We start from the raw sequence: 17,881 nt of genomic DNA on the forward strand, positions 1-17,881 counted from the left end.
GCGACGACGCGCCGTCCACCCTCGCCTCCGAGCTCGCTGCGGGGGAGGGGGCATGGCGCGAGCCGGTGAGCGCATGACGGCCTGGCAGGCGAGGCATCCACGGGGACCCAGATGAAGATCGGGCCCCGCCGGGGTGCGCATGCAGGGCAACACACCTGACACGTCGCTCTCCTTGTCCGAGGGCGCGGGGGGCGCGGGGCGCGCGGGCGGCGAGGGCGGCTCCTGCACCTCCCTGTGCTGCCTCGCCACCTCCTCGCCCTCCTCCTCGTCCTCGGAGCTCGACTCCAGGGTGATGCCCCGCTGCTGCGCCAGCTGCTTGAGACTGCATGGGGGTGAGGGGGCCGGCCAGCGCTCGGTGGGTCGGAGCCCTGCACCGGTGAGAAGCACGAGGCCACTCCTGTGGCCCAGACGAGGCTTGGGCCGCCGTGTGAGGACCCGGCGCCCCAGCACGACCCGCAACAGCCCATGCCCTTGGTCCAGGCCGGAGCACACCACCTGCTCATCACACACACACACACACAAACACACCCTCCGGCCCCTCCTCCACTCACAGGCTCCGCTCCCCCGAGGTCAGCCCGGCGTGGCTGCCCACGCCCACGATGCGGTCCAGCAGGCGCTCCAGGGTGGGCGTGGCCTTGACCCCGCTCACCATGATGGGCTCGGGGTCGTCCTCGTACTCGGGGACCACCACCGGCGGGGCCAGGACGGCGGTCTCCTGGGTGCCGCCGATCACGCCGCGGCAGTTGGCCGAGCCGCACAGGCACGCCATGGGCTGGCACGAGAGGGTGGGGTGAGGTGAGCGAGGTGCTGGGGATGAGCGACGTAGTGCACAGGCGGCACACCAGCGGGTCGTGTGCGTCAGGGCAACAGGGGTCTCGGAACAGGAGCGGCTGGCAGCCAGGATCTCACACCCCTTCAAGCTCGGGGGATGGCCCCCTGCCTCCTCCCCCGTCACTGGACACAATCCCAGACCCAGCAGCTGTTGCCCGCCCACCTTGTCCCCGTATCGCTCGAAGTTGTAGTCAAAGGTGAGCTCTCCGCCGGGGGGCACGTCCTTGATGGCAAAGAGGCCGATCGAGAGCTCGCCCTCCACCAGCCACTTCTGGGTCTCGCAGTTGGGGTCGCAGGAGTGGTTGATGAAGCGGCCCTGCCCGCCCTGTAGGTAGGAAGGAGGGGGAGGGGGGGGAGGGGGGGTTCGGGCGCTGCATGAAGCATGTCACTGCGACGACTGGCAGAGGGTCTCAGGCCCCATGGCACCCAGCTCCGAGTCTCGGCGCTCCCGATCCAGAACTCGCTGACCAGGACACTCACTGGTCTGGACACCCCCATTCGGCCGCCTCTTCAGACCAAGGCGCCCTGCCCACCCACCCCCCAAAACCCCTAGAAACTTTGCCCACCCTGCGGCAGGCGTCGATGACCTCCCCGTTGCCGATGTTCATGAAGTAGTAGTGGCGCTGGTTGGAGGCGATGTAGTACTCCTTGCGACGCTGGTACTCGTCCTCCTCCAGCACCTCGCCCACGTACTCGACGATGAACTGGCCGGCGCGCACGCCGTCGCGCGTGAAGAGGCCGAAGCCCTTGGCCCCGGCACGCAGGACGTCCAGCGCGGCATACTCCCGCTTGGTGAACTGCTGGTTGGTGCAGCGGTCGCCGCAGGGGCAGTACTCCTGGACGGGAAGGTCGTGGCGTGGACAGGTGGGCAGCGGCGGGTGGGCGGCAAGGGGAGCCAGTCCGTGACATGTGCCAAACCCCTCCCGGCACATGCATGCATGCATGGTGTGGCACCGCGGCCAGGAATCTCGCCACCCATCACCCATGCCGTGGCTCCCACAGGACTCCCATGCGCTGCATGCGCATGTGAGGGACGAGGCATGCGGCGCCCTGGCCAACCCCGTGACTCATGGCCGGCAGCTCCCCACTCACCGCCACGCATTCGATGTTGAGCATGCGGTTCAGGCAGTGCTCCCCGCAGCCGATGCTGGTGGTGTCCGAGGGCCAGATGTGCTTGCACTGGCAGATCATGATGTCATCCTCCTCCTGCACCCGCCGGGGACGGTGGGTGTAGATCTTCTCGGCGATCAGCTGCCAGACGGGAGGGTGGGAGGCCAGCGGGGCCTTGGTCGCACGGGGCGACAGCGCCGACTGCGCGTCCTGGGGCGATGAGGGAGGCAGCGGGGAGTGTGTAGAAAGTGCCGAGGAGGGGCTTTACAGATCGGGACGTGGGCTGAGGCTCGAGCAAATGATTCCAGTCTCACTCCAGACAGCTGCCTCACACAAGACACATCATGAAGCACTGTTTAGGCCCACAGCAGCTCTCTGCCCCACTCACTGCAGGCGTGTTGTTCTCGTCAATCTCAGCATCGGAGAGCTCCTGGGGCATGGCACAACTGTTTAATTTCCCGGTGTTCAGTTCGCAGTACCTGCAAAGGCGTGAGGGGGTGATTGCATTTGGAAAGCGGAAAGACGAGTTAGATTGGCGCATGAAGCGTTTCCCAGCGCCCCAGCATGCGCTCTGCGGCCCTCCCTGACTGCACACCATGGTGTCTCCTCGTCCAGTCTCTCGGCCACAGCGGCAGGGATCCTCCTCCACTTCTCGCATCTGTCGCACTGCACCCAAGAATCCTTCATCGGCGCTGGATCGCGCCCATCGCCAGCCTCTGTGGGCTGGCTCGCGAGTTCCTGCGCCATCGCGGCTACCACAAACTTCGAGTTCTGGTTAACAACCAGACACAGTCCACCATAGCGGCCTCAGTTCCATGCATTGTGTCCTGCAGATGCATTATGCATCATGCGATCGCGGTATGTCGGCTAGAGGTCCAGCTACATCGTGAAAGAACTCTTGCTCAAAAGGTTGCCACGGGGTCCTGGCGGGAAAGTTCAAGCACTGTCGGAAATGTGTGCAGGGATGCCGGCATGCATAACATTTGGTGGGCACCCTAGTGCATTGTGTGGGCCTCCCAGCAGTCCGCCTCCCATAGCCAGGCCACAGTATAGCTTAGATTGGGCTTCAGGACGGCCCCTCGCTCCGCCACGTCCTGGGTTCCAGCCCAGTGGCCCAGGCGGTCACCCGCGGAGCAGGAAGCCATCATGCCGGAGGTCGTCCTCGAACACTGGCCTCACCCCAGAGCTGAGAGCTCTAGCAGGGCCTTCACCTCCGCCTTGATCACCCTAACCCTCTCAATCCTGGGAAGGTGACTGCGGAGTGCTGTGTGCGCGAGTGGGAAGGTGTTTCCTGGAGACTGATCATGCCTGGCTCTGAGATCCCCTGGCCAGCCCGAGTTCCTGCCTTGGACCTGCGTGTGAAGCTCGGTTGTGCCCCTGGCCTGGCCCCGAGTGTTTGGCATGGCGATGCCGCAGCTCCAGCGAGGCCCCAGCCTGGCGGACAGGGGGTTCACGGGTCCTGACGCATCCTTCCATGGCCCTTGCGCTGTCGTCCATCCCCTACCCCCTCCCACCTTCCACACACAGCTCGGTGCTGCCCGTCCCATACGCGTTCAGCCGCACGGGCGTGCTGCTGGGCCTGCTCACCGCGCTGGCGGTCTCCCTGGCCAACTCGCTGACCGGGACGCTGCTGGTGCGTGCGGCGGGCGCCTGCGGGACCAGCAGCTACGAGGCACTGGCCGAGACGCTGGGGGGCCCGCGCTGGCGCGCCTTCACCCAGTCCTGGCTCGTCCTGCTGCTGTTCGGCACGCTCTGCGGCGACTTTGCGCTGGTGGCTGACACGGGGCGCCTGGCGGTGGGCAAGCTGGCGGGGTCTGCCGCGCCCCACTGGCTGCTGGCCGGCCAGGGCCGGGTCATCGTGGCCCTGCTGGGCCTGGGCCTGGTCCTCCCCCTCAGCTGCCTCAAGCACATTCGGAAGGTGTGAGGAGGGTGGGGGACTGCCGGACAGGAGGGAAGCGGTGTGTGGGGAGAGGAGGGAGGCCGCTCCAGGGGGATGAAAGTGAGGGCTTCTGCCCCTCGAGCCTGCGCGTGGCGTGCCTTTCTGGGAGAGTGAGCTGCGGGAGATGGGGCATGTCGATCTGCAAGCACTGTTGCATCACCTGGGCGCCGTCCTCCTGGTCCGCCCCTTGCCCATTCCACTGCCTTACCTGGCCCTCCCTCGAGTCTCCGACCATGCATTCTGCCACAGCCTTCGCAGGCCCTGAGCTGTTCAGTATCCAGCCCTAACTTCCTTTCCCGATTCTCCCCATTCATCTCCTCAAGCATACTCACTCCCCCAATACACCAATGACCACACAGCTGGAGCAGGCCGCAGCAGCAGGGGTGGCACTCGTCGGCGTCCTGACCGTCATCATCATCCGCCGCTGCGTGGCTGACGACTTCCCCGCCGTCCGCTCCGGCGAGCTGGACCTCTTCCACGTCCGGCTCACCCCCGACCTGCCCGAGGCGATCGGCGTGCTCTCCTTTGCCTTCTACGTCCACCCCATGCTGCTGCCCATGCTGGCAGAGATGCCGGCGGGCGCGCGCGGCGTGGCGCTGACCGCGCGCGCCAATCAGCTGGTCACCTCGGGCGTGGCCCTGGCCATCTACTCCGTCATCGGCGTGTTTGCCGCCGCGCGCTACGGCCTCGCCACCGGCGGCGACGTGCTGGTCAACGAGTGGCTGGGCGGGGCGTGGGATGGCGCGCTGGACGCGGGCATGGCGCTCTACCTCGCCCTCTCCATGGTCCCCATCGTCCTCACCCTGCGCCTGCAGCTGGACGCGTGAGTGCAGAGGGGAGCGCGCGGGGGAGAGAGGGTTGTGGGAGGGGGAAGAGATGCTGGGGTGTGTGCGGCATGGTCGGGATGCATCCCCACCGCTCAGCACGTGCGAGCCCGACGATGCACTGTCCCCGCAAGGCATGGCGCATGCCCCATGGCTGGGGCGTGCACCGTCCCAACCCCTTTCTGCCTGAAAGGAGCCATGCTGCGTGAGCTGATCGGCTCGCTGCTGGCTAGATGCGCTGCTAGGATGGCCTTCCACCGGCTACAAGACCGCATGCCCCCCCTCAAGCGGCTATGGTCAAGTGGCCCCCCTTTCCTTCCAAAATCATCAGGCTGATCCTCGGACCGGGGCGGCGCACCTCCAGGGCGCACACGATGCAAGTGACCGCTGCGAGTGTGCTTTCCTCCCTGGGCGTGGCGCTGTGCTTCCCCACCGCGGCCGAGAAGATGTTTGCGAGTGCGTTGGTTGGCGGCTGGGATGCTTGCTGCAATGTAGAGAAAGCGGGGATGTCTCTGGGGCGGGATCGTGTTTCCGTGCTACCTGCACGGCATGCCCTCGTCCCCAACCCTCCCAGCCTCCCCTACTACTTATCCTTTCACCCCCTGAATGACCGATCATACTCACTCTCCCATCGCAGTCACGGGCGCGTCGGCGGTGTGCGTCGTCTGCTATGCACTGCCCGTGGCCTTCCACCTGCGCCTGTTCTACCGCCCCGCCTCGGCGGTGGCACGCTGCGCGTCAGTGCCTGACCTGGCACCCAGCGCGCAGCACGCGCTGCTGGGCACCAGCCTCGGGCCCGACGCGAACCAGCACAACGCCTCCACGCTGTCGCTGGCGGGGTGGGGCCGGCCCGGCTCCCCCGCTAGCACCGCGCCCTCCACCGGCTCGGCGCGGCTGGCCTCGGCCGAGCACGCGGCCAGCCTGGCGCACTGGGCGGACCTGGACGACAAGCTGGCGGGGCTGGAGCCGGGGCCTGTCACGCTGGAGTACCCCAGCGTGCACAGCGTGCGGCAGGAGCCCAGCGTGGCGCGCAGGGCCGCGGCGATGACGCAGCACGTCGTCCTGCCCCTGCTGGTCCTGGTCCTCGGCTTCCTCGCCAGCGGCGTGGGCCTTGTGCTGGCCATCCAGCAGCTCCTGGCGTCCTGAGGCGGCGCGGGGATTGAGTGTGGGGCTGCCCTGTAGCTTTTGCTAGCCAGCAGGCCACCACAGCCTCACAAGCCGTCCCGCCGTGCTGCAGACTGCAACATCTTCTTGCTGGTGTCTCTGTGCACATGACTGAAACCCAATCAGCATACAGTGCGCGCTCGAGACTTCCTCAGGACTTGTGTCTGTAGGGAAAGAAATCGTAGGGCAGGGACAGGTGGTCCGCATCTACCCTTCAGATCATCCGGGGGAGGACCAACGCGCGAACTCCTCCTCACGACCATTCAAGCTCTCGCGTCAATGCACATGCACAAGCGATATTCCCTGGTCCTTTAAAGTCCTGGTGGTTGTCGTCTTCCCGAGAACCTCCTTCTCCTTGGAGCCCTGAGGCAGGAGCTCGGTGGTGTCGACCCCCTCTCCATGGCGTCGTGTACCAGGACCGCAGCGGGCACCTGCCCGCCATTTGCCACGCACAGGCTCCCAAAGTCAGCATGTAGCAACCCAAATAGCCTTACTAGGTCCTTGGAACGCACCAGCCGGGCATGGCAACCCTTTGGCACCCACCCTTCGCCTCAGAACCTAAGGTGCGTGCGTGTGTCGTCACGGACCGCAAGCGGGTGGTATCTTGTGCGACCCTCTTCATGATTTCATGCCCACTGATCCCCCACCCCGGTGCAGGATGACGAGGAGCAGCGCAGCAGCCGGGGCCACTATGGCCAAGCGGGAGGCATGGTACGAGCGGCCCACCCCCCCAAACATGCGGCATGTCCACTCCGTGCAGCAGTTTGTGAACGAGCTGGAGGGGGCCAAGGAGAAGCTGGTGGTGGTGGACTTCTTCGCGCCCTGGTGTGCAGCCTGCAAGGCCCTCTTCCCCAAGGTCTGCCGAGGAGTGGATGGTGGTTGGGATGGGCCCAGATCTATCGACATGGGTTGCCCCTGCCTGGAGGCTTGGGAGCCTCATCTATGCCGATCGCCGCCATGCAGTCAGCGCCGCCGACCCCCACCTTAGCCCAGGTCGTGCTGCTGGCAGAGGCCAACAAGGACGTCATCTTCCTGGCCATCAACTTTGATGAGAACAAGGCGCTGGCCAGGGGAGTTGGAGTCAAGGTGCTCCCTTTCTTCCACTTGTATCGTGGTGCAGAGGGCCGGGTGGACGCATTCTCTGCCTCCGTCTCCAAGGTCCAGCGGCTCAGGTGCGGTTGGGGGTCCCGGCCGAGGGGTGTGACCTGGGATACTGAGCAGGTTTGGACGACGCGCGCAAAAGGGAGCGGCAGCGTAGGTGAAGGGGATGCATAGCTCCCTGCTCAGGTCATGGAGTGGGAGACCATAGTCGTCATGAAAGAGTACAGGGCCTCGGATGCTGAATCCTTTGCTCACAATGCGTCGCACAGGGACGCAATTCGGGTGCACAACACTCCCCGCTGCTTCCTTGGATCCTCCCCCGGTCTGGAGGAGTTCCCGGACGTGAGGCCCACGCCCGAGGAGTCCGAAGACACCGAGGCAAACACGCTGCGCTCTGTTGGCTAGCAGTGGCGACGGTGTGCACACTCGTGTGTCTGCTGACAAGAAGCACTTGACGGTTGGGACTACTCCATCCCACTGGTGTGCCTGTAACCTCGCTGAACAGCCCTGTGCCTCCTCACCCAGTCACCAGCCTAGCCACGCCGAGGTCTGCCCTTACCCTGGACTGCTGCCCTGCTGTAACTGACCCGGACATTCACACCCGATTATTAACGTCATCAACTCGGCAAAATAACAGTCTGAAGGCCAGGTGGGATGGTGCTTACAAGTCCATGGGGCTGCATGCCCAAAGAATTCAGGGTCCAGACCGGCAGCGGTTGCCCCAGGGCGGCGGCTCATTGAGCGGCGGACCCCAGAGGGCGTGGGGCCCGAGCCTCCTCACACGGAGCGCTTGTCGGTGGGCTGGAAGTCGTTGGCGGAGGGGGGCCTGTGGACAAGGAACCCGCCAATCTGCACCTGGCGGACGTTGTCGAAGGCGACCAGACGAATGTACGCATCGGGGAAGGCCTTGCGGCAGTTGCCCACCTCGGTCAGCACCTGGCTGCCGTCGTTGCACCCGAACATGGGCAGCTTCCACATGGTCCAGTAGCGGTTATCGTAGTAGTTGGAGGCCACGGCACCCATGCGGATGGTGTTCTCCTGCGCCACGTACGGGAAAGGGTCGTCGATGAATTCCAGGCAGGGGATCCACTTGTTGGAGATGATGTAGTCGACCTGGCGGGAGATCTGGTCGTCGGACAGGGGGGGCAGGAACGAGAAGGTCTCGAACATCCTGTTCCGGGGCACGGAGGGGGGGTGAAGTCATGAGCGCCGGTACAGGTTCGAGGCGATGAGCGCACGGGGGGCAGGCCATGAGGATCATGTGTGTGGATAAAGCATAGGGTGGGAGGAGCCCGGGGCAACCGCGCATGGTGCGCGACGCCATGTCCGAGTACTGCCAAACCATATCCGCAACGGCCCGCCTAGGTCGAGACCGAGACCCTCCCATGCCCCAACGACGGCAACGCCGCAAGTGCTCCACGAGTTTCAATGATCGACTCACTTGTTGTTGGTGGGGGTCCACACCTGCGTCGGGAGGGGGCGGGGTGGGCGTCAGCATGGGCATGAGCAAACGAGATGGGAATGGATTGGGGTGGCCCCGGATGAGGGCATCGCGGCCTCTACCCCGCATGACGCACCAGCATGGCGGTGGTGCGCTTGATGTTGCCATTGCTGACAAAAGGAGCGCGCCTGGAGACCACGCGAGGCTGGCTGCGGGTGGTGCTGGCAGTGCGGCCCACGGGCAGGCACACGGCCGCAGAGGCGTAGATGGAGAGGGTGGCCAGTCGTGGGAGGGGGGAGGGCGGAGGTGCAAAAGGGCTGGGGAGTCCGGGATAAGGGCGAGGGGGGGGGTGCGCACGGCTAATGTACTGGTGGCGTCGGCTCATCGGGGGGCATGCGGATGCTGTTTGATAAGGGGGCGGCTCCATCCGACCCCGGAAAGTGCATGAACGGTTTCGTGGTGGGTTCCAGCCACCCCGCCCGAAACGAGGTGCTGCGATCCTGGGCGGTCGAGCCATCGCTTTGGCCACCCAAACGTGTCGCTGACACCACATCTTCCCAAAGCCGGAGTCTTTCGGGGGCCGGCGGGGCCCTGGATCCGGGAACGCCACCCTTCCGGAGCAGGTGCTTCTCACCCGGAATGATCACGTTTTCCCTGGAGCCAGGGCACCTGCTCCACCAGGTGGGGCACTTCGCGTGCAGTCACCCTCTTTAGATCTCCTGCCTGTGACCGTGCTCATGCACACTCTTACAGCCAGCAGCACACCGGCGACTGGGGCCAAGAAGGCTCGGTGCGGAGCCGCGTGGGTCTGAGGTCCCCCACCTCCCACCCCCCTTCCACTCCCCACCTCAGGCGCCGGCCTGCGCCAGCGCCCGCTCCAGCGCCCCCAGCCCGGCCAGCATGCCGGAGAGGCCCGCCTCCTGCCGCGCCAGCCCCTCCCGCAGCCGCCGCAGCTGGTAGTGGCCGATGAGGGGCGGGGTGACCGCCAGCGCGGCCTGGCTGGTGCCGACGCCGCGCCGAGCCAACGCCGCCCCGCGCGCCGCCAGCGCGTCGGCCTCCCTCCGCGCCCCCGCCGCCCCCGCCTCCAGCCGCGGCAGCGCGTGCCGTTCGAAGGCGGCGTCGGCGCGCGACCCGCACGCGCCCGCGCGCCAGTGCAGCGCCGCCAGCAGCGCGCAGCGCTCGTTCAGCACGTCCTGCAGGCGCAGCGCGGCATCCGCGCGCTGAGTCAGCGCCGCGGCGCGCGCCTCGCAGCCCGCCAGCGCCTCGCGCAACGCTCCCACCCTCTCCCACTGGGCTTCCGCCTCGCCCGGCAGCGCCGCCAGCGCCTATTTGGGAGGGGGGGCGGGCCCATGGAAGGTTGGCGCGGTCATGCAGGTGTGCGAACGGACATCTCGTCAGGGAACACCGAACGACTGCGCGCTCGGTGCTTCCCCCCGGCAGCAGCGGCGGGCGATCGGTCCAACCGGGCAGGCCCCGCGCCCGCCGGCGCCGGAGGCGTGTCCCACCCCCCTTGTCTCCTCCCACACCACCCCGTGCCTGCATGATATCGTGGTGGGCCTGGTGCGCAAATTCCACGTGGCCCCCGCCGGCGCGCAGCGCGGCCGCCGCGGCCGCCAGGCCCCGCTGGCACGCCTCGGGCGCCGCTGCGTCGCCGATTGGCAGGGGCAGCTTCGCCGCTCGTGGGCCCCCAATCACCTCCTCCAGCGGAGACTGGGCGTCGGGCTGGCAGGCGGGGCCGTCGACGCCGGCCCTCCCGGCGCCAGGCTGCGGGGCCAGGCTGCCATCGCCAGCCTCGCCACCTCCCCCGCCCCGCCCCGACTCCCCCTCGCCCCCCGTCCTCAGCAGACGGGCCCCTCCATCGCACCCCACCAGCACCAGGCCCGTCCCCACCAGCGCGTCGCCCACGACGCAAGCGTCGGCGGTGCCGCCCGCGCCGGCCCCGGCCAGGCGCCGCACGCCCAGCGCGGGCAGCGCCTCGCCCGGCGCCGCCCCAGCCTCGCCACCCGCGTCCGCCGCCAGGCGCGGCAGCCAGGCCAGGTCCAGCGCGAAGCAGCCGCCGCCGCGTAGCAGCACGTGGACGCGTTCTCGGGCGGCGGGGTCGCCCAGCAGGCGCACGCTCCGCCCGGCGGGCTCCCCCTCTTCGCGCGAATCGTGTGACTGGGGCCCGTCGGCATGCAGGCGCACCAGGTCCAGCACCAGCAGGCCCGGCCCCTGGCCGGGGTCCGCAGTCCCAGGCCCCAGCTGCGACCGCACCGCGTCCAGACGGCCGCCGGGGCCCGCCAGGCACTGGGGCCGGCCCTCCTGCCAGGCGGGGCGCGCGGGGCTGGCGAGCACGCCCGCCGCGACCCCGCCGCTCGCGGCGGCAACGCAGATTGCGCTGCACCCCGGCGCAAACCTGGCGAGCAGCAGGTCCTCGGCCACGGCGCCGGAATCGCCCCAGAGGCCGGCGAACCCGGCCGGCAGGGGGCCCTCCCCCGGGGTCGCGACCCTCAGCGGCCCCACCAGGACCGGCACGTGGGCGCCCAGGGCGTGGCGCTGCGCCATTGCGACCCCGGACCGGGTCCCCGCAGCAAAGGCACGCTGCAGCCAGGAGTGCGTGGCCTCGTCAGCCTCGCCGAGGTCCTCCCCCAGGGCCGCCAGGCTGGCGGAGGGCACCCGACAACCTGGTGGGTTGCCGGCACGGGGGGAATGGTGACCTTGCGGTGATGCAGGCTGGGGCAACACACCCATGGCCGCACGTGCCTGATGCAGCAGGGGCACTGGTCAACCCCAGCCCCAGCAAAACACTCATCAAAACACTCGGGTGAAATCGGGACACGGCCTGAGACTCGAAACCCAGGACAGGAGCGGCACCGCAACCCCGGGTCACCACCCAGGCGGCACCTGCACCCACACATCGGCACCACATTCAGATGGAGCACCGCACCCACCGAATGGCACCACGGGGCAGACGCGGAAGATGTTGCTGCGGTTGGAGAGGAAGTAGAGCGCAAACCTGTCCCAGGCCTCTGCAGGGCCAAACGCAAAGGCTGTCGGGCGCTCCGCCGAACCTCCTAGCCCCAGAGCATGCCTGGCATGGGAAGGAGGGAGCGAATGAATGGGGTTGAGATCCAGGAATCGGCTGCAGGCAGGCAAAGTGCGTGCACTGATTGATGCCATGTTGGGAGAGGGGTGTGGCTGTCTGCCAGCGCTGTGGCGGCAGCCGCCACAGCGGCCCAGCCATGCAGGGGCGCGCCAGTACACAGGCCCTTGCCTGATCCCCTGTCCACTCAGCGCTCGAAGCACACCTGCTGCCCAGGCTGAGCTCCAGAGTCTGCTCCGGCACGCTCGGCTCGTCCAGGCAGTAGAGGCGCCAGGCGGCGTCCGACGTGAGCACCGCCAGGTGCCCGTCGCCGAGCGGGTGCCAGGCGAGCTGCAGCACGCGGAGGCCCGGGCGCGCGGCGAACAGACCCCGGTCGACGGCCACCGCGGAGGCCGGCGGGGGCGTCGCCGAGCCAGCGCGGGGGGCGGCGGGGGCGTGCAGGCTGACGGCCCACAGCTCGCTCAGCTCCGGGGTCTCGCGGGAGGTGCCCGCCACCGCGGCCAGCGTCCCGCAGGGGCTGCAGGAGAGGTGCTGCACATCCACGCCCAGGGCCGGGTGGGGGTGCAGGTGCACGGCAGCGTGGGGGCCGGCGGGGTCGCGGTGGGCCTGGCCCGCCTGGACCGCCAGCTCCTCCCTCACGTCGCCCAGCAGGAGTCCCCCATCCTGTGCCGCGGCGACCCTGCAGCACGGGGAGCTTGGGGCCTGTGATGCTGCATGCTGATGAGGCCAGGTCTTCGGCCTTCTGTACTGCAGGGGAAAGGTCCCCCAGGCACTCAACGGGATACAATGCGTGGGAGACAGCACATGGAGCCACAACTCACAGCTTGCCAGTCCTGCTGTAGGACAGCAGGCCTCGGAGCCACGGCAGGGAGCGGCCATCCGAGCAGGCTTCCTGTCGCACACAGGCCTCGCTGAACGAATCGAGGATCGACATTCCTATTGGAAGCTGTAGCAAACCGCGTGCATGCTTTCGAGTGTCGCAGGTCCAGACCTCGGCGAACGGGCCCGACCGATCCAGGCCAGATGCTGTGACACAAGTTCGACTTTCAGTTTGAAATTGACGTATGCTATCCTTGATCCCTAGACCATCCCTGCTCCTGTTACAGCGGGTGCGAGATCGATGGCCCGGTGGGAAAGGTTTTCGAAGTCGTGCTGCGAGTGCTTTGCCGGCGATCTGTGCATAGACGAACGGTCGAATACTCGCAATAGCATTCCGTAGGGGTCGGACACCGACCCAGCATTCCAGAAATACCTCCATGAGACCATAATGAAGTTTGCAGGGGGTGCTGCCGTCGCTGTGACTGCTGCGAGCTGCCCCCAGCCCCAGGAGAAGCCCTGGGATGCCATCATCATCGGGTCGGGCCTGGGAGGGCTGGGCGCGGCGTCGACCCTCGCCCAGCTCGCTGGCATGCGTTGCCTGATCCTGGAACAGCACTGGATACCTGGCGGTGGGTTTCTGGCTCGGGATGGGGGGCCTTGTTGAGGGTGGAGGGCATTAGGAGTGCCTGTCCTCCGCCAGGCCCACCAGCCTTCGTCCCCATTGCCGCTGCTTTCCAGGCATGACCCATCAGTTTCGACGCCCCGGAGGCCACTGGTTCACCTGCGGCACCCACTACGTGGGCCAGATGGGGGAGGGGGATGCCATGCGCGAATTCATGGACTTTGTGACTGGGGGCGTCGTCTGGGACCCCCTCCCCGACACCTTTGACATGTTCTGCTTCAAGTCGGATGGCGCCCAGTTCTCGCAGCCCACTGGCGCCAAACGCTGGATGGAGCGCCTCATCGAATCCTTCCCCGCTGAGCAGAAGGCGAGGAGGCCGGTGGGCATGCAGAGCGGCATGGAGTCCCTCCTTGCCACAGGCAGGGCCGGCAGCCGGCAAGGGGGTACACCAGGGTCACCACACCCTCTGCCTGCCACCACACAGGCCATTCGGCGTTACTTTCGCGACATCAAGCGGGTGTACAGCTGGTACCGCTTCTACTTCCTGTCGAGGAGCATGGGCCGGCCCTTCAGCAGCATCCTGGCGACGTGTACGGCTCCCAGGCGGCGCGCCTTTGCCCAGCAGACCTGCCAGCAGTACATGGACGGCGCCTTCAGAGACAGGCGGCTGATTGGCGTGCTGTGCGCGCTGTGGGGCGACTATGGGATCAGGCCCGACTTGGTGACCTTCATGCAGCATGCCCTGGTGGCGGGCAACAACTTTGAGGGTGCGCAAGTCGCATCGGAGGGGGCCACACGGCTGGTTCTCTTGGCTCTGCACCGGCTTCGGCTTGGTCATGCCTGACATGCTCCTGACTGGTCAGCACAATTTCTCCACTCACTCAACCCCTGTCCATGCTGAACAGGCACATACTACCCGCGCCTGGGGTCTCGAGCCCTGGCCAAGGGCGCACTGGCCCTCATCAGAGCCAAGGGTGGGGAGATCCTGCTCTCCACCAGGGTCACACAGATCGTCCTGGACGAGGCAGGGAGGGCCGTGGGTGTCCGGGCGGTGCGGGGAGGAAAGGAGGGCGTGTACCGGGGCCGGCACATCATCTCAGGTGTGCGCTGCCGCGTGCTGGACATGTGGGAAAGACTGGGGGGGGGTTGTTCGAGGCGATTTACTGAGGGCAGTCGCAGGTCAACACAGTCCTTGGAAACAGCGCTTTTAATGCCTCTGGTCCAGCAGCTTATCCACACGTGTTCATCCAACCATCCTCACGAGCTGACAGCGTCTGCCGCCTTAACATTGCCCCACTCCCGCACCCTCCCCAGCGGTCGGGGCATACAATACCTTCAGGACCCTGCTGCCACACCCACTGCACGATTGCTTGGCAGACACCAGGCTCCAGCATGCCGGGCATGCCGTGATCTCGATCTGGCTGGGTCTGGACGCCTCACCGCGGGAGCTGTACGGCATGCACGGCGAAAACCGCTGGATCTCTGCAGACTACCGCCATTCGCAGGCCCGGCTTTATGATCCCAAGGTGTGTGCGCGGAAATGAATGAGGGAGCACTGGCTGGGTGAGGAAGTGTTTGGAAGGGGAAGACGGGAATCCAAGCCGGCGTGCTCGCATGGCAGGTATAGAGGAGCCCCTTGCTGGCGAAAGTGCAGAAGTCTGGCGTGTCCCTGTCAAATCAACTGTTCTTGGCACCATCAACTGGCTCTGCACACTTTTCTCCCACGAACCACTGGCTCAGGTTCGCGAGGTCACTTACGCCTTCCTCAGCTGCTCCGCGCTCAAGGAAAGATATGCCGGCCATGCGCACAGCCTGGAGGTGTGCCTGTTCACGGATCCCGCGTACTTCATGGGGTGGGAGGAGCGGAATGATGCAGATGGAAGGCAGGATTATGTGCAGGTGGGCAGTCCTGGGAAAGAGTATCACAGGTGCAGGTGATGGTTTGGGAACTCGCCAATGAGGTCTTCCTGAGCGCTTGATAATTTTGGATGTTTGCAGTGTAGTTTGGCTGATCGTACACAAAGTATGAATGCTTCATGAATGCTTGTGCGGCCCCTAGACCTGGGAGTTGACGAACGTGGTAGCTGGAATGCACAACCTTTACCTGGTCCTCACCAACCACATTCTACCAGGTCAAGAAGAACATCGTGGCGGATGCCCTGGACTTTGTGGACCAGTTTGTACCTGGGCTCAAGGACCACGTCATCTTCTCGGAGGTGGGTCTAGAAGGGGAATGGGCAGAGTTGCGTGACAGTCCACTCACCTCTCAATTATTGCCTTATAGGGTCGATGTGCTCCCAGTACCATGTTCCCCAGCACATCAGGCCAGTGCAGCACCAGAGATCAGCCATTCCACCCTTCCACCCTGGCGCATACCTGCCAGGTTGGGACGCCCGTCACCTGGAACTCTTTCTGCGGCTGGCCAGGCGGTACCATGTATGGCGTCCCTCCGACCGGGCAGAGATTGGAGGCCGAAGCGGCTCTTCAGCCTCGGACGTCTGTGGAGAACCTGTGGCTTGCCGGTGTGTGGTCGTTGATGCGTCAGTGTGTCAAGTACAGGGGATGCGAAGCCGCGTGTGCCTTGAATCCTCGGCCACTTACAGATGGGTTGGGGTCCATTGTGTTGTGCCACTATGGGTCAGTGCCCACCATCTACATGTGAGCCCATGCATCGACCCCAAGAGCTTGCCTGGATCCATCGCCCTCTGCCTCGGACATGAGAACCTTAGCCATGCAGTCCATCGCTTTCGTCACCCTCCATTACCATCGCATCGCAAGGCTGCGACGCCAATGTCTTTGGTCTGGCTGGTGCCATGGCGGGTGGGGTGATGGCCGCAGGCCTCATCTTACATCCGCGCCTGGGGTGCCTGGCTGCCCTGCTCGCCATGCGTCGCTGCATGCGTCAGCCAGGTGAGGGACCGCTGACGGGAGAAGAGGCTGCCAAAGGCCATGCACGCATCCAGAGGGTGTGGCATGACGTGTAGGCAATGCCTTATTCTTCATATTGAGGGGCCACCCAACTCAGCCCCAATTTCATATTCTCAGGGTGGGGCCTGCCAGTTTGGCCAGCAGATGCGATCCCCCTTAGACTGGTATCAAAAGAGGCGGAGGGTCGGAGCGCGGCGACGCTGACATTTGAGACCCCTGCAGGCTGCCCCTTCCCTACTTTCCTACCAGGCCAGTACATCACCCTGCTCATGGCGATCGACAGGTGCGAGTAGAGGAGGGGTGCTCAGTTGTTCGAGGGGTCAATCTCAATGTAAGTCCTGCACCACTGCTCCTGAACATAAGCGACTGCCGCCCAGGCCCCATGCATGGCTCAAACTCAGACGGACCCGCCTCCCATTCACAAAAAGACAGAGTGGAGGTGAGGAGGTCCTACTCAATCTCCTCCCTCCCCCTCGCCCTGCCAAAGCTGTCGGTCACCATCAAGCGCGTCGCCGGGGGGGTGGCTTCCCCCTGGCTCCTGGACACCCTGCAGCCGGGGTCAACCGTGCATGGCCTGGCGCCACAGGGCGACTTTTTACTGAGGGGTGCTGCAGCATGCAAGCCCCTAGGTCGGAGTTCGGAGCCCGCGGTAATGCCACCCAGTGGAACCTCTAGAGACAGGTGCATGGGGTGGCGTGGTCCTCGTTCCAGTCAGGGGCGGGAGGTTCATGGGCCACAAGGGAAGTTGCATCATGCTGACGTCTGAGAGTCTGCTAGAAGGGTTCTTGTTGCCAGCATGGGCGCCACAGAGTGTGCACATGCCGCCACACAGACAGCTCCGATCTGACCCGCCCCAAAACACCCTACACGGCAGGATCAACGCTGCATCAACCCCCGTGCACATATTCATGGGAGCAGGCAGCGGGCTCGCCCCCCTGCTGCCCATGCTGGAAACGGCGCTGCAGCTCGGCCAGGCCGTTGCGCTGCTGGGTTGCCACCGTGACGCAGAGGAAGAGGTGTTTGGATGCCGCACTGCGGCACTGCAGGCCGCCGGCGGGCTGACTGGCGGCGCTTTCCTGCACGAGCACACCCACTACTCGGCCACCAGCGGGCGATTGAGCCCCGTGGACGTGGCTGGCTTTCTGCAGAGGACGAGTGGGCAGGTCGGGGGCATGAAAACGGGGCAGCCTTCAACGTGCCAGGCCTGGAGCTACTACCTGTGTGGCCCCACTGGCTGGCTGGAGCTGGTGGAGCGGGTCCTGCTGGACCAGGGCGTCCCCGCGACCAGCATCGCCAAGGAGGCGTTCTCCAGCCTTGCAGAGGGATCCGGATTCGATTTTGCCGGGAGAGGACTGCAGGCCGCGGCGCGCAGCATCCGAGTGCAGCGAGGGCCAGGGGTGGAGACCGCCCTCCAGGTGGCTGCGGGACAGACGATCCTGGGGGCGGCCGAGGATGCCGCGCTCCCCATCCCGTCTGCCTGTCGCAGCGGGAACTGCAGGCGATGTGCGGTCCGGCTCCAGTGCGGGGCAGTGCTGGACATGGAGGATGGGGTGGTGGCGGACCCAGGCAACACGATTCTCACGTGTCGGACAACACCACTGACCGATGAGGCTCTCATCGTGATGGAGGGTTGAGGTGTCCGCTTGCTCGACCACCTCATGATAGACATGGCAGGGGCGAGGGCCGACGCTCTGGATTCGGAACCCCCGGCAGCCCGTACTCCTTGTGGGCCCTATCTCCGCGTCAGTGCTCGCACGTCAGCTCCGGACCGGACGGAAATTCGAATTCATGGAGTGCAGTTTCAAATGTAAAATGACCATCGGGGGCCACCGTGTTTTCCATGCCATACAGAAATCAGGTGATCCACCTAAACCCTACAAAATTATCCCTGCAAGGAAGCAAGCGCCGCCATGGGTGAGCCAGTTGTACGAACTCGAAATCCAGGTTTAAGTGGCGACTCAGGCTCAAGAAGCCCTTCCAACCACAGGAGGGTTCCAGCGCGCATGCAGGGCACCATCTA

General features: G+C 65.7%; 6 protein-coding genes across 6 annotated transcripts; 3 read left to right on the plus strand and 3 right to left on the minus strand.

Annotated features, from left to right (window-relative positions):
- Positions 1-547: 547 nt before the first annotated feature.
- On the minus strand, positions 548-2,380 carry F751_5577 (Histone-lysine N-methyltransferase ASHH2; the record flags this gene model as incomplete). The annotated part of the gene is made up of 5 exons (XM_011397432.1): positions 548-772; positions 995-1,156; positions 1,398-1,667; positions 1,924-2,151; positions 2,330-2,380. 5 exons carry the CDS (start codon positions 2,378-2,380, stop codon positions 548-550), a joined length of 936 nt encoding a protein of 311 aa, XP_011395734.1.
- A 707-nt stretch (positions 2,381-3,087) lies between these two features.
- On the plus strand, positions 3,088-5,850 carry F751_5578 (Sodium-coupled neutral amino acid transporter 3; the record flags this gene model as incomplete). The annotated part of the gene is made up of 5 exons (XM_011397433.1): positions 3,088-3,191; positions 3,469-3,859; positions 4,240-4,703; positions 5,036-5,160; positions 5,342-5,850. The coding sequence occupies 5 exons, from the start codon at positions 3,088-3,090 to the stop codon at positions 5,848-5,850; spliced, it is 1,593 nt and encodes a 530-aa protein (XP_011395735.1).
- A 709-nt stretch (positions 5,851-6,559) lies between these two features.
- On the plus strand, positions 6,560-7,374 carry F751_5579 (Thioredoxin-like 2, chloroplastic; the record flags this gene model as incomplete). Its single annotated transcript, XM_011397434.1, has 3 exons — positions 6,560-6,724; positions 6,862-7,040; positions 7,239-7,374. The coding sequence occupies 3 exons, from the start codon at positions 6,560-6,562 to the stop codon at positions 7,372-7,374; spliced, it is 480 nt and encodes a 159-aa protein (XP_011395736.1).
- A 372-nt stretch (positions 7,375-7,746) lies between these two features.
- Positions 7,747-8,856, minus strand: F751_5580 (Ribulose bisphosphate carboxylase small chain 7, chloroplastic; the record flags this gene model as incomplete). Its single annotated transcript, XM_011397435.1, has 4 exons — positions 7,747-8,140; positions 8,411-8,433; positions 8,547-8,727; positions 8,843-8,856. The coding sequence occupies 4 exons, from the start codon at positions 8,854-8,856 to the stop codon at positions 7,747-7,749; spliced, it is 612 nt and encodes a 203-aa protein (XP_011395737.1).
- Positions 8,857-9,258: 402 nt separating this feature from the next.
- On the minus strand, positions 9,259-12,426 carry F751_5581 (hypothetical protein; the record flags this gene model as incomplete). Its single annotated transcript, XM_011397436.1, has 6 exons — positions 9,259-9,735; positions 10,832-11,073; positions 11,341-11,480; positions 11,698-11,822; positions 11,940-12,171; positions 12,314-12,426. 6 exons carry the CDS (start codon positions 12,424-12,426, stop codon positions 9,259-9,261), a joined length of 1,329 nt encoding a protein of 442 aa, XP_011395738.1.
- A 625-nt stretch (positions 12,427-13,051) lies between these two features.
- Positions 13,052-17,495, plus strand: F751_5582 (Putative all-trans-retinol 13,14-reductase; the record flags this gene model as incomplete). The annotated part of the gene is made up of 10 exons (XM_011397437.1): positions 13,052-13,312; positions 13,418-13,700; positions 13,839-14,033; positions 14,311-14,459; positions 14,674-14,832; positions 15,066-15,149; positions 15,317-15,362; positions 16,111-16,144; positions 16,294-16,490; positions 16,780-17,495. 10 exons carry the CDS (start codon positions 13,052-13,054, stop codon positions 17,493-17,495), a joined length of 2,124 nt encoding a protein of 707 aa, XP_011395739.1.
- Positions 17,496-17,881: the final 386 nt, after the last annotated feature.

Source organism: Auxenochlorella protothecoides (assembly GCF_000733215.1).
Source record: "Auxenochlorella protothecoides strain 0710 unplaced genomic scaffold scaffold65, whole genome shotgun sequence".
Classification (NCBI taxonomy): Eukaryota; Viridiplantae; Chlorophyta; class Trebouxiophyceae; order Chlorellales; family Chlorellaceae; genus Auxenochlorella; species Auxenochlorella protothecoides.